Source organism: Protopterus annectens, chromosome 15.part0, assembly GCF_019279795.1.
Source record: "Protopterus annectens isolate FY-2018-M chromosome 15.part0, PAN1.0, whole genome shotgun sequence".
In the NCBI taxonomy this organism is placed as follows: domain Eukaryota; kingdom Metazoa; phylum Chordata; order Ceratodontiformes; family Protopteridae; genus Protopterus; species Protopterus annectens.
Genome location: NC_056749.1, coordinates 604,495,331 through 604,510,671, shown reverse-complemented (window position 1 = coordinate 604,510,671; position 15,341 = coordinate 604,495,331). Strand labels below are relative to the sequence as shown.

The 15,341-nt window shown below is 38.3% G+C and overlaps 1 protein-coding gene across 1 annotated transcript in view; it reads right to left on the bottom strand.

Moving 5' to 3' along the window:
• The window catches only part of LOC122789860 (phosphatidylinositol 3,4,5-trisphosphate 5-phosphatase 2A-like), a 1,099,782-nt gene that overhangs the window by 609,159 nt on the left and 475,282 nt on the right, over positions 1 to 15,341 (bottom strand). The window contains exon 8 of the mRNA XM_044057294.1: positions 9,822 to 9,935. Coding sequence (XP_043913229.1) covers positions 9,822 to 9,935 — 114 coding nt within the window. The remainder of the gene's footprint in view (positions 1 to 9,821; positions 9,936 to 15,341) is intronic.

Below are 15,341 nucleotides of genomic sequence, written 5' to 3'. Positions count from 1 at the left end.
TAAGTAAGGAAGAAGTAATTAGGGATTTGGGGACCCAAGTAGATAGTAATCTCTCCTTTGACAATCACATTGCCAAAGTGGTTAGAAAGACCTTCTATATAGCCCACCATATCACAAAAGGGCTCACATCTAGATCAAGAGAGGTCATTGTGCTCCTCTATTCATCACTCATCAGGCCCATAATTGAATACAATGCCCCATTTGGGATGTACCTTACCCGACACCTGCAGCAACTGGAAAGACCCCAAAAGTACCTCACCAAGAGGATCATGGGACTTAAACAGATGCCCTGTTCAGTTAGGCTAAAGAAACTCCAGCTCTATTCAGTTGCTTACTGCCTACACAGAGGCGATCTGTGCCTGACGTATAAAGCCATGTCCAACCCAGAATTAATGGACATGCTCCACCTCAGGAAATCCAAATCCCTTAGAGCTACATGCTCCAGGGACTTAAACCTCAACACAGAAATAGCTAGGACATGCTGGAGGGACAGATTCATATCCCAGAGGCTCCCCCCTCATTCTGGAACAAAATCCCAATCCATGTTAAGCAGAGCCCATCACTGACCCTCTTCAAGAGAAATCTTGACCAGTGGATGGGAGATCATAAGTTTACCCCTGGGATCTCTTCTGTGTCCCTGCTAGACAGAGGCACAGTAAACTAACCTTAAAAGGGCTATCTTCTTTGACCTACTATACAGAGGCACAGTCAACTAATTTAAAAGGGTGGCGAAAGCCATACTCTGGCTAGGCTTATAAATGCCCTAGGGGAGATAGCCTAGTATCAACCTATGAAGCTATGAACCTATTTCTTCTTTTTTTGCCAAAACTGGATGAGGAGAAAGAATATTCCTTGGACAATTTCAAAAAGGAGGGCTGAAAAATCTTAGAGATTCCCTGAATCAGCTTGGCTCTTTCATTACACATTTTGATTACCTCTGCAGCAGAGGGGCCAAACACTAAATCTTTATACAAGGGAGAATTTAAAATCTAATTTTACATCATCTAGGAGGTTCTGAGAATGCAGTCATGCAAACTGTCTCAAAGCAGTACCAGTGGTTTGGGAAGACAGATTGGATAAGCTATTCACAAAGAAAGAATGGGAGGATATATGTATGTCTCCCAAATATGCAACAGAATCTGGAAAATTTAGGATTTCTGCTTGGAAATGTTTACATAGATAGTTTTATACCCAAAGTAGACTGCAGAGAATTTTTCTTCAGGTAGACAGCAAATGTTGGAGGTATAATAGGGAAGAAAGAGGTAATTGGGAATATATTTCTGGAAGGGTTGTGAGTTGGTGTACTTGAAAGATATCCTGCAGGATGTACTATCTGAGATGCTGGGTGGGCAAATTGGTGTGACAAGGAAGAGGATTTTTATGAAGCTATGATACAAAATCAGAATTGCTTATATATGGTAAGGCCTTGTTGTGTCTATATATGGTGACTGACAAAAAACAATTACTAGAAAATGGAAATCAAAGTCTAAACTAACTGTACTAGAAGTAGTGAATATAGTAACAGAGATGAAACAACTGGAACTGAGATCTTTAGAAAAGGGTAGGTGCAAACTACCTAAGAAAAAATGGGAATTGTGGGAACAATACATACAGGAGAGGAATGAGGTTTTAAAGAAGACAAGACTTATGTGAACTATGTAATGTCTGACTGAAAATGATTAGGTAGAATACCAGTGATGTATAATGTTTGCAACTGGGAGTGTGTCAGTATTGTTTGTGGTGTAAAATGCTTGTGACTAGGATTGTGTTGGTGTTGCTTGTTTTCATTTATATAAATATATGATGGTCTGTGTAGTAAGTGATGGTTTAATAAAGATGTTTCTTGTTTAAAAAAAGGCAGGAATTCAATAATTTATGTAATGTTGCTTATTTATTTATTTATTTATTTATTTATTTATTTATTTATTTGACATTTGTTAACCGGGTTGATCCAGCTGGGCCAGGAGCCCATTTTTAGTGGAGATCCGAGGAGAAAAGCTCCATTTACAAAATAATTTAGGATAACATAGGTAACAAAAAAAATAGAAAGTACCATAACCAAGCATAACTCCAAAATATATTAATACAAATATGAATCAAACATATTTAGATTACTGTAAGAGGATTGTCTCAATGAAGCCCCTATTTTTTTGTATGTATCAATAAAGTCATACAGCTTAGGTTATATGATATATATATATATATATATATATATATATATATATATATATATATATATATATATATATATATATATACATATATATATATATATATATATATACATATATATATATGTGTGTGTGTGTGTGTGTGTGTGTGTAAAGTATGTTTGTAAACATGAACTTGTTAATACAGTTTGATTCCTTTTATATAAATGTAAATTTGTTTATGTCACAATTGATAATCCAATAAAGATGTTTAATAAAAAAAAAAAAAAGACAAAACAAACAGTATCAGTAGCCATAGCCCTGGAAGAAATATCAATAAAGTCATACACACACTGAAAACAGTGAGTAGTGACCAGTGCAATAGAAGAAACAAAGTTATTTAAAGCAGCTTTTCCTCACAAGTAGAAACTGTAGATAAACCATTCCTCATACTTTCATAATTTGTCAGAACAAACTTTAACATATGAGCCTTGGAAATTCAAAATTCTAAAAATCAGTTACAGAAGTATTCATTTTCCCATGCCTAGCCATAATTTTCCCCATCTTAATTAGAAAAAGTAGGATTGAAATCAACTAAGTCCTAGCACTGGAATCAGCCAAGGCTGTAGCTGCTGGATCAGGTTTGGGAAGAGTGTATAAAAACTTAAAAGATTGAGGAACTTTATACATCCTCACGGCCTTTTTAGGGACAGCTGGCTGACTATCAGGAAAACTGCAGGCAGTAAGACACACATCCTCTAAAGCAGACAGAATAGGAGGAATGAGTGTGTAGGTTCTGGAAAATCCTTCTGTAACTAATCATAGTATTTTTTGAGAGACTGGAACCTCAGTGTTCTCCCACTGAAAGTACTGGGACATTCTTGTATAGCAAGTCACCTATACCATCCTGACAGAGATGGAAGGAACTAAATTCCATCTCTGGATCTTCAGACACCCGTGGATTTTTGCTGATGCTATTCTTTCAGAAAAGTATCACTATGAGAGCAGATCCCTCATTTAGCAATGATGGAGATCAAGAGCAGTTGTCATGAAGATGCTTTATCTTTCCTGTGCTCAGCTGGGACTAATCCAGCAACAAAGCTACTAATGAGGCTTTTAAGAGCACTTTAATTACTTTAGAAATTTTTGTGCACAGTTGTAATATTAAAGTGCAGCAAACCTCATTGTATTTAGTCTGGTGGGTCCCAATCTGTATGTGTAAATATTTTGTTTGTTGTACTGCTCCAACTTTTAGCCTCACATGCCATTATGATTAAAACATTGGCAATAACATCTTGTGGGACTGTAGAGGCAGAGGAGCCTGAGCTAATTGAGTCACTGATCACCGAATAATTCAAATAACTGTTGTGAAAAAGTCTTGAAAATGAAAAAAAAAAGAATACATTGAAATAATCAGAAGAAAATCATTATGATTTAGGATAAATCTGAAAGCCAACAATTTAAAAACAAAACTCATACGTTAAAACCTTTCAGAGTGCTGAAGGGAAAGAAGCATAGAAGGGCTGTTTACCCTTTTTTTTGTAATTTTCTTTCGACTTTGCCAATAAAGGAGGCTCCTCAGCAAAGTAAAAGTTAGACTTCCAAGGTTTGTTTGAGGAAAAAAATGTTTGGTGAGACCACCATCTAGTGGGCTAAAGTATTTCCACAGTGAGATTTTTCCACAAAAATATTCGTCCATTGTGTGGCACTGTATCATTGAAGAGGTGGATAAGCATAAAGGAAAAACTATATTTATTCTTTTTGACTGGGTTAGTCCCACTAGGCCAGTATCCTTTTTTTCTAGGGGATACCTGAGGTGGTATTCATAGTGATTAGGGAAGATGTTGCCAGGGCACCTCCCTATTCTTTTTCCAGTACATGTCGTAGGATCGTTAATATTTACCTGAGCTAGCAGGCAGATGGGACCTCAGTTTAATGTCACATTTGAAGAACAGCATACTCAGGAGTGCAGTCACCATGCTGAATTATAGTTTCAGTATTTGGAAATGAATCCAAGTACCTGTTGTGGGAACAGAACTCACAGCCTTTTGATCTTCCAGCAGCAAAGATGAGTATGCTACGTTTTGAGCCAATTATACTGCAAAACATTTTCAGTTCTGGCTCAACACATTACTTTGAAGGGCATTTGCAAGAAAGCAAGGAAGAGAAGACTCTAGTAGCACCTATGGATAAGGGGAACAGTATAACACCTAAATGCACTGATTAAGACTGACAATAAAAATCTATGATAATTGACTCAGAAGATGCATCCTATTCAGCTAGATAGTCACATTATCAGCAATGCATTCTGATTTTCCTTTAAGTGCAAATAACTGAATTATACTGAAAACTCCTCTGTTTTTGTCACATAATGTAAAAGTAAAAGTATCCCGAGAATGATATCAGTGTTTTGAGTTCCAAAAATATATAATTAGGTCTGGTAGGCTCCATGACTGTTTGTATAGTGCTGCCAAGAAGAATTATCCCAAGGAAAGGAAACTGAAATATTATGATCCCACAGTGAATTTGTCTGTGCTGAAGTGTTACAGCATTAGTATGGATAATTACTGTGTATGACATACTCTCTGGTTCTTGGAAATACATTTCAGGTTTGAAACTGACATCATAATCTAAATAACTAACAGCATTTTAAGAAATAGTGATGAAACATTCTATAAAAATATAGGGTGACAAGGCATTTTATAGTTATTAGGATCTGCCATACGATGCACATAAAGTTCACCAAGATTAAATGATGTTTTTTTTTTTTTGCTTCCTGCTGGAAGCTAAATTATTAGCTTTGGGCAACACATACTGGAACGCAATCATTAGGGTGGGATGCAGGCCATGAGGTCAGGAAACGTAATGCTTTAACTGCAAAATTATGGGCTTGAAAGCAGATGTTTTAATTCTATGGGACAATGCCAGAGCTCTTCCATTTTGAATATTCATCCTTGGCTGCGACATTCGTCCATATTTTAAGAAATGAGGACTGAAATGCGAGGTACTCATCTGCCTCTGAACTAATGCATCCTGCTATATGCTGACAAGAAAAGATTGACCTAATAATTATACCTTTGAGCACCAGTCTAAGGTGAATGGATGATAATATTGTGCCTGTGCAGTTTATAGGCAGTTTGGACTAGCAGGGTTGTAGATTATTTGGTGGATAAACATGGGGATGCTCTGAAAACAAAAACTTTTAACTAAAAAACATAGCTGACACTCAAGACTGGTGCAGTAAGTTAGAAAGCAAGATTTGTTTCATCATTTAACAGACGTAAATTTAAAATGATATGCTGTGCAGCATAACACCCTGTATTAGGAGCACAACCATCCATTGTTTGGCTTTTTCTATCTTTCATTGTCAGAAATAAATATATCAGAACCACACAGGCTATGGCCTATCACAGATTCATAGGTAGTTACTAGGTTTAAAGTCCAGAGAGACCATTGACGAACATTGCCCAAATTCCTAATTGCCCTCATGCACTGTCTGATTAAATGTCTTGCTTAAGGTCGCACAGTAGGCAAATGAAAGATGAAGGAATCGAACTCTGCACCACAGGAACTACAGCTCACAACTTTAACCCACTTCATCAACTGCAATGCCACATGTATAGCTTAACACTAAACAAATATCTTTTTAGGACGTTATTTACAATACGTGTCTAAGGTACATAATCTTGATGTGATTTTCCATGACAGACTTACATAGTAAGATCCAAATGTACGAGTGTCATATTCTGATGTTACCATCTAAGGGATATCTAAAGTAATCAATCTTAGCATGTGGATTTGCCTGAGGTAGCTTACTGTAATGTTTTGTATCTGAGAATTCAAGCTATAAACTCAATAGGTTGCATCTCATGCAAAATTCTTCACATAAGTTACTGATGAGTGCTTCCTGTCCCTGCCATCTGCTACCATTATCATGATATCTGTACTGCCTTCCTGTAAAATGCTACATAATTGGTTATGTATATAAGATTCTTTTGTTGTTTGATATAGATCCTTATTGAATTAACACTCCACTGTTCTTCAGGGACTGTGATTCATAGACATTTATTTTATTGGGCTGATGGCTAGTGCCACAGAGATGAAATATACTCCAAAGCAAACTAAACATGTATAAATAAGGGGATACATATTGCATGAGTAAACAAATCCAGTACATCAATGAGGTTGGTGAGATGGAAAGAAAACATCATAACTGAAGCATATTAATATAGGCCAGATCATATGAAAAAAGGCAAGATAGCAGTCATGTACCTAATTGGACACCACAGGTACTAACAACTGCACACAGACAACATACCCAACAGCTGTATCCCTGCAAAGGTCTGTAGCTACCAGTATACACCTAGCTAACTACTGGAATATTCCAGAATCTAGCACATCTGTTGCCACACAGTTTACATGTTCATCTCTCTTGTGTTTTGAATAGCCAGGCCAATATATGTGTGGCCATGCTACCTCACTGCACCTGTACATTACCTTCCTACTAATATGGCCTATACTCTTCCTAGATGTACACATGACCTCCAGGGGTAGTGAACGATGGAGGTTAGACAAGCCCTGCTGAGAATGAAGTCCAGCTACAAGAACCAGGAACCCACGGGCAATGCCTGTTTGGAAGACAGGGTGCTGTCAAGCCTCTGTCAAACTTATGTGGGACAGAGTGACCCATGATGCCAATGCTAAGGGTGAGAGGAATTGTACAACACAGCAGTGCTGGAAGCATTTCAGCAGCATAATAAAACTGGCCTTGCAGGAGGTATGTAGCATAGTGGAATAAAAGATGACAGCTTCAGGTAGGACTCATCCCACTGTAGCCTTCACAGATAATGAGTTATTTGATGGCACCTATCACTGCAGCCCTCACAGATAAGGAGTCATTCTTGACATCCCTGCATGGAAATGATGAAGAAACAGGTACAATATCCAGAAGGATATTTTATTTACCACTATTATTCAGGATATATCTTAACCATTTGTGTCATCTCCTCCACCCCCCCTCCCCAAACTAGGATTCACTGCACAGATCATGCTTTCTACGTCCTTGGTCCCAAACTGTGGGAATCTCTTCCCTCTTTTCTTAAAGATCATTCTTCTTCTTCATCTTTGTCTTCTTCTCCTTACCCCATTTTCAGATAAAGAAAAAAGCACATTTCAAGATTATAGGAAAATGTAACTCGTATCTCTCTCTGGACATATAACTTAACATTTTCATAAATTTCTTCCCTTTATATACATTGCTGTGACTCTGTGCTTGTAATGTTTCAGCATGCCAATTTTGATTTCCACTCTGTATATAATATGTTCATATATTGTGTTTTGTCGGTCACTCTCTGTATACATTGTCATTTATCTATTGCCATTATATCCACAAGCCAGCTATGATATTCACTTTGTATCTATCTATCTATCTATCTATCTATCTATCTATCTATCTATCTATCTATCTATCTATCTGTCTATCTATCTAGCGATCTATCTATCTATGTACAGCATTTTACCATTCATTCAGAATACAATGTCAAGTATCAATAGTGTTTATGCAGGACTTAGACTAAAACAGGTCCAATGGGATCAGTGCTGTAACTGGCAAACAAATTCAAAATAAACACGTAAAAATGTAATGAACATGGATTCTGAGAGTGCTCAGATGTCATGTATTTCACATAAATGCTAACAGGATAGCAGCCATACTGCATATGGTGTACAGCGATTCTACCCAGTGTGTCATCAGGGAGCACACAGTGACAGCTGTCGACATGCTGCGTAGATATATTCTTTGCAGAGCCATGGCTAACTGTTCTGCCACTGTGTGCCATCCACTGATCTAATCACCTCAACTTTAAGTTAAGGAGGAAAACAAAACAGTCTTCTCATACTTGAGAACCAAAAAAGGACCAACGTTACTTGCAGACCAGGCACTAACACTGTCTTATTTAATTTATTGTGTATTATGACAGATCAAAGCTATGGTGTCAATTGTTTAGGCTAGGCCAACCATAAACTGAGATTTGCTCCTGTGTAGGGTCTGACAATGATCCCAACAGAGAGACAGACAGATCAACCCAAAGTTGTAGGACACACTAATGCTGTCGAGCTTATGGGTAGTCAAACATCCATTGCCAGCGGTGACACTGTGGTCTTTCCCACACCTGCTTCTCTAGAGAATGCACAGCATGGAAGCTCACCATTCCCACCAATGGGAGGCTTTCCTATGAATGACAGCACTTCCATTACTGTCGTTGGACTTGTGGCAGCAGGCTTCTGCTGTATTTATACCTACCAGACATAAAGTTATCAGTGCCTTAAGGTGCTGTCTAGTGTCACAGCCATCCTCAGAGCTGTGGGTGGCTCTCAGCCTCAATCAACAGCTGTTTAGAGCTGTAACCAGTGCACAGTCCACAGCTGTGCAAGACAACCTGAAAATGACTGACATGGTGCACAGTCTCTCTGGAAAGATGTTGTCAAGCTTCTGAGAGAATGCAGTACACTGACAATGCCACAAATGGACACCTGCAGTCTTTGGTGGCATATGTTGCATTCCATGGTCACCTCCAGTGCTACCATCAGTGCCGAATACCCCAGTGTTGCCCCAGGCTGAAGATGGTTATGTATCTGTGGTGGCATTATTGGATGATCATTACAGGAAGCAGTTTGCACCTTTGATAATGGAATATCATGATATTCCACCCCATGCAGGGGTTATGGCCAGGGTGGGTCACCTCTAAGCATATTCCCTACTTACAACTCAACAATTTCAGCTTGCTTTTTTTGTCTTTATAGTCAGTCACAACAGCCTGCATGACTTTGTGCCTAATAACTATAAATCACAACTTGCTTTTACCAGTTTTCATTTGCACATCATCATCATTTTGCTGTTTCTATCAGCGTCTCATTATGCAATCATTTAATCTTGACCCAAAAGCATGGTCTTTATGTTACAATTTGTTTATAAATACTGGCCAAGATCTGGGAGTGAGCTGTTCAGATATGGGGATTGACACATGAAAGGCCTAGTCTTCTAAGGTATAGTGTGCTCTTGACATGACAATCAATATGTAGCACAGCAGCATATTCAGGTCCTTCAATATAAGATGTGCTCATAACATCTAAACTGTTTGCAAGAAGGAGCAGAAAACTTGACATGTCATGCTACATAGGGCTATCAGTAAATATGAAAATTAATTAAAGATAAAATGTAAAAATGCAAAAGACAAGTAGCTTCAGATTTCAAAATTATCTATAAATGTTTTTGAATGCTTCACAGTTTATTTAATTCCCCTTAAAGTTCAGAAATTACACCAGCATACAGATGTTGATGCATAACGTAACAAGGAATTTATTCCAGGTCCTTTCTCATTTTGGTCATGGATCCATATTTTCATATTCACTGAAGAGTATCCAATTTTTGGCTTTCTTATTTTTTGCTGGCCTATTAGGCCTTTACCCTTGTAATAAATGTAACAGGTGAAAAATAGACTGAAAGAAAAATGACAAAGCTACCACAGATCTGTGCCCATTAAAAGCTAACATTTAGAGGTGGTTGCATATGGGATTTCTACTAGCTATATGACTTATGTGCTCTACTTAAAAATTGTTAACACTCCATCCACCTTTCAGTCATGTTCTGATATTTTTATACCCCTCTCTTACCTCAAACGTCTGAATGGACAGGGCCTTTGGTGCTTCACTGGTCAGTACTCCCACAGGAATGCTGGGAGTTGCTAAGTTATGACTGGAAATGGTATCCTGTAAGGACTTCAACACCTAAACAAGGGAGAAAAATGAGATCTGCTGTCAATCAAATAAAATTAAATGCCATTGAAACTACTCACTGTATTCTGCCTCAAGTCTCCTCATTTTGATCCCGTATCCATCCAGAATCTGGCGAACATCTTATAAGTGATAGAAATTGACCCTCTCCATCACAAACACACACACACACACACACACACACACACACACACACACACACACACACACACACACACACACACACACACACACACACACACACACACACACACACACACACACACACACACACACACACACACACACACACACACACACACACACACACACACACACACACACACACACACACACACACACACACCTCTCACAAACACATACACACACACCATTCTAGTTCCTGGCTTACATCTTTAAATGCTAAGTCCTTCTGGAGTACTGGGTGCTGTTTCTGAATCACTTCTCCTGCCTCTGCTTTCCCACACCACATCCTTGTATACTATTTGGGTGGCACAGTGCTACAGCAATTAGTGTTGTCACTTCAAATCAAGAAGTTCCCAATTTGATTCTCAGTTATGTGTGGAATCTGCATGTCCTCAATGTGTTTGTGTGGGTTTCCTCTGGGTGGTCCAGTTTCCTTCCACATTCCAAACACATGCAGTAGGTGGACTGAACCCTCTAAATTGGCTATAGGTGTGAGTGTGTGTGTTGTGGAAGAACTACAGCAGCAGGGCTAGTTACCTGGCGGTGTGAACCTTGGCTCTAGATGATTGTCACTGTTGAAGTGACACCCTGAACCCATGTGCAAAAATGTGGTTGTGGGTGGATGGATCCTAGTATTCTATTCATAACTGCCCATAGTTTAATTTTCAGCTACTTTTGTGATTTTATCTGGGTAATTTCTTTCAACAGCCCTCAAGATTTTTCTGGATTTGGCATTAAGTCCTCCACCAGTTGCAAATGTATGGGCCTGCTGTACCTTCCTCTGCGAGATGGTATGTTCACCACATGTCCCATGAAGGCTGACATGCAGATGTGGCTTGATGGAGCCAACCACGTCTTTCACCTATACACTGTTTGCCATGCACCTCTATCCAGACAAGGTGCTCCCCCCCAAGGATGGGTAAGCCACCAATGGCTGCTTACTTTCATACTCCCTTGACAGCTCCTACAAGACATGGCCTCACTAGTCAGTATTAGCTCACCTGGATCACAGGAAGGATTTCATCCCTGCATACCATGGAGTCAAACAAGAACTAGGTCATTCCTTCAACTTTAATTCATGTTTACAACATTGCATCCTTCAAGACCTGTCTCACTAGTCAGTTCCAGCTCACGTGGATCACAGAGAGGATTTTATCCTTCTACACCATGAAGTCAAATAAAAAACAGGTAATTTCCTGACCTTTAATTCATATTTACAGCATTGTATCCTTCAAGACCTGGATCACTAGTCAATCCTAGCTTACCTGATTCACAAGTAAGACTTCATCCTTCTACACCATGGAATCAAACAAGGGTCAGGTCATTCTCTGAGCTTTAATTCATATTTACAAAATTGTTTTCCACCACCCATTTAAGGCAATATAAATGCCATATAAAGGCCTTGACCGTCTTCACAGTGAAGACACTGTGAGGTAATAACACTTAGATCAAACTGTCAGTAACAATGCTCCAGAATATAAGTAAAACATAAAATACTAAATGTCATTTAGATGTCTTACACAGACTCTTGCACCTGATGGGTCTTAAGTGGTTAATAAAGCTAAACCTAAACCATGAAAATATTTGTACCAAGAAAGGCGATAGTTAAGATATTCTAAAGAAATGTTTGTCTGAAATTAAATGTCATGATACTGGAGTGAATGAGAAATGAGTTTTCATTTTCCTAATTATATGTTGGCTTATAGTACTCACATTTTTTAGACTGTGGAGATTTTTTTTCAGTACACACTGTTTCTTTCCCTACATTACAGACAAGTAAATATAATGTTTTCCATATTGCCGTAAATCCAATTTTATACCACAGAGGATGTGAAATTTTTATTTAACATTGTGAAAAAATGTAACTTGCACTTTAGAAAGAATAACTATTATATTCTTAATGTAGTTTAAACAATTAACTACATTAAATTTTATGACACAATACTGAAAATATGGTGTTTTGGTACCACGTTTTCAGCATACTTCTCATGCTCTTACATCACAAATTATGGTACTATTATTGAGCAACTCTACACCACGGGATACGCTTATAAGTGCTTTACAAGGTAATCTTTTCAGATGGAACTGCACAATGAAAATGCTTAAGTTTATGAATGGGAGCCTCTGCGATGGCATAACAAATGACTCCCTAATGGAAGTGCAAGATGTTCTAGTGCCTAGTGCAAGCCTTGACAGTTCAAAGCATAAACTGTGATTCAGACAGAAGAACTGCAAACTATGAAAGTCACTGTTGCAACTTTCAATAGATTTTGTAGGAGGCATTGGGCTCAGCACTTGCTGCGGTGGTGGTGCTGCGGTAGCATTGTCACCTCACAGTAAGACGCTGTCCGGTTCGATTCTCAGCTAGAGCGTCTTCTTAGTGGAGACATGCATAAATGGGCGTACCTTCGTTGAAGGTTGTGCATAAGGGCTGGCAACTCGGCACGTAAAAATCTATCTGCCAATCATTAGTGGACCAGAGTTCCACTGTGGTGACCCCTAACTGGGAAAAGCCGAAAGACACAACAACAACAACAACATTGGGCTCAGCACTTATGTCTTCACTCCCATCATCCTTGTTACTTACATCGCTATGTATTGGAAACAGGAGAACATTCCAAGATAATGTACTCTCAGACTTGGCATATGTCCGTCTAATGCATACTTTGGGAGTTGCAGTTTCTAAAGATCTCAGTTACAGTCATCACACTGTCAGATGGCATGTTGCTGAAAAAACTGGTATGTTAATATGAGAAACACTGAAGTGGGAAACCCTGTAGAAATACATTATAATGATCATATAATTTAAAGACTAATTATTAGTCAGCAAAAATGCATTTACAGTTCCAGGCAAAAGAGCACTAGAAGAGCTGAAGGTTAAGTAACTACCGTGCACAAAGAAATAGGTCTCCTTAAGTATTTGTAAGTAGAAAAATAAGTGATCTATTAATAAATTTGGTTTAGAAAACCAAAACTGCTATAATCATTTACACAATACTCTTCTTGCTCAAATATGTGTGTCTAAACGTGGCTTTATTTATTTGCTTGTTTGATTTAAAATGTATTCACTTTTATTTCTTCATTCATTCAGTGATACCTGTTTTGTACAATTTAGAATCACAGAAGAGGCAGAGTCCATTGCAGTCCCCAGTGGGTACAAGGTAAATAAACCAATCGAGTTGGGATGCAGTTCTATCACAGGATGAATACCTACACACAAACACATTCACACAGCATGTACGTCTGCTGGCAATCAGTAGAATCACCAATTTATTTACAACATGGTTTTGGGATGAGGGATGAAACTAGAGTGCCTACCAAAAAGCCCCGTGGATACAGAGAGGACATTCAGACATACCAGTTAGGAACCAAACTGGAAAAACAGGCATTTTGAGGAAATAACACTATGTGCTGCACCCCTCAGCCATTCTGCTTTATTTTATTTTGTGCATGGTCTGCTAGAACACATGGACTAGTTTACCTGCAAACAACTTGCAATAAATCAAAAATATAAGGGAAAATATTTACATCTACAACAATAAGAGGACTTTCACTTGTGGGACAGTGTACAGAAATGTTAGACACAAATTACTTCAATTAGACTAGACAGAGTTAAGTCTGAAGTATTCATTTGTAGTTAAAAATGCAGGCTGAGAAGTAGCAGTTAATTACCAATTTTAGCTACTAGTGAGGAATCACAAGAAGAAAGAGCGGGTTTTATTAATGGCAGAGAGGAGAAGACAGAGCAGTTACCATCAGAAGGGTAAATGGACTGGAAATTGACTAGCAGCAGCAGAATGAACAGTAGAACTAGATAAAGTAGTCAGGATAAAATGATAGGTGGTGGAAAATCTGTGGGGGATCCAGGTTACCCCTGCATGATAGCTGCAGGTCGATAGTTTATCTAGATGTGATCCCGGAGTTGATTTAATGACTTGGGAAGTAGCTGGATGAGACAGAGTATCTCACCCTGAGATTATTGGATAGAGTGTCATACAGTGAGATTATTGCATAGAGTGTCATACAGTGAGATTCTTGGATAGAGTATCATTCAGTGAAATTACTAGATAGAGTGTCATACAGTGAGATTCTTGGATAGAGTATCATTCAGTGAGATTACTAGATAGAGTATCATACAGTGAGATTATTGGATAGAGTATCAGTCAGTCATTCAGTGAGATTACTAGATAGAGTGTCATACAGTGAGATTCTTGGATAGAGTATCATTCAGTGAGATTACTAGATAGAGTATCATACAGTGAGATTATTGGATAGAGCATCATTCAGTGAGATTACTAGATAGGGTATCATACAGTGAGATTATTGGATAGAGTATCATTCAGTGAGATTACTAGATGGAGTGTCATACAGTGAGAATCTTGGCTAGAGTATCATTCAGTGAGATTACTAGATAGAGTATCATACATTGAGATTATTGGGTAGAGTATCATTCAGTGAGATTACTAGATAGAGTATCATACAGTGAGATTATTGTATAGAGTAACATTCAGTGATATTACTAGATAGTATGTCATACAGTGAGATTACTAGATAGAGTATCATACAGTGAGATTATTGGATAGAGTAACATTCAGTGATATTACTAGATAGTATATCATACAGTGAGATTCTTGGATAGAGTATCATTCAGTGACATTGACAAGGGAGAAGGAGTTGCAGTCAGATGTGAGCATGTGCCAGGGCAGTGAAACAAAGTTGGTAACAAGGTGATTTAAGTCTAATCATTGGGTGGCTATAAAAACATACATTGGGTGGCTATAAAAAAAATAAAGTGGCTGAGAGCAATGAACAACTGTCCATAACAGAGAATATTTACAAGAGAAGACTTCATTGTGGAGCTGATTAGCAAACGTGCACTAGCCAGGTCCCAGTAACTGAATGCTCTGCCAGTGAGCACAAGCCCCCAATGACTGTGTAGATCTTGGCCATGTTGCTTTTTCTGAATGCAAGACTGTGCAAGCTTGTGAAAATGAAACATTTTATATTACATTCTGCCCACTGTTTCCCTGACAGAAGCCAGGAAGAAAATAAAAACATTGGACATACACAGGTGGGCTGTTTAAATAACAAAGGTAGACACAAAAGTGTTTAGACACATACATACAGAAGAAAAGCAATTGCTGATGGGAAGATTTGTACTACAAACAGAATGTTGAAAATAACAAATGAGAGAAGTGAATAGCAGGATCAGGG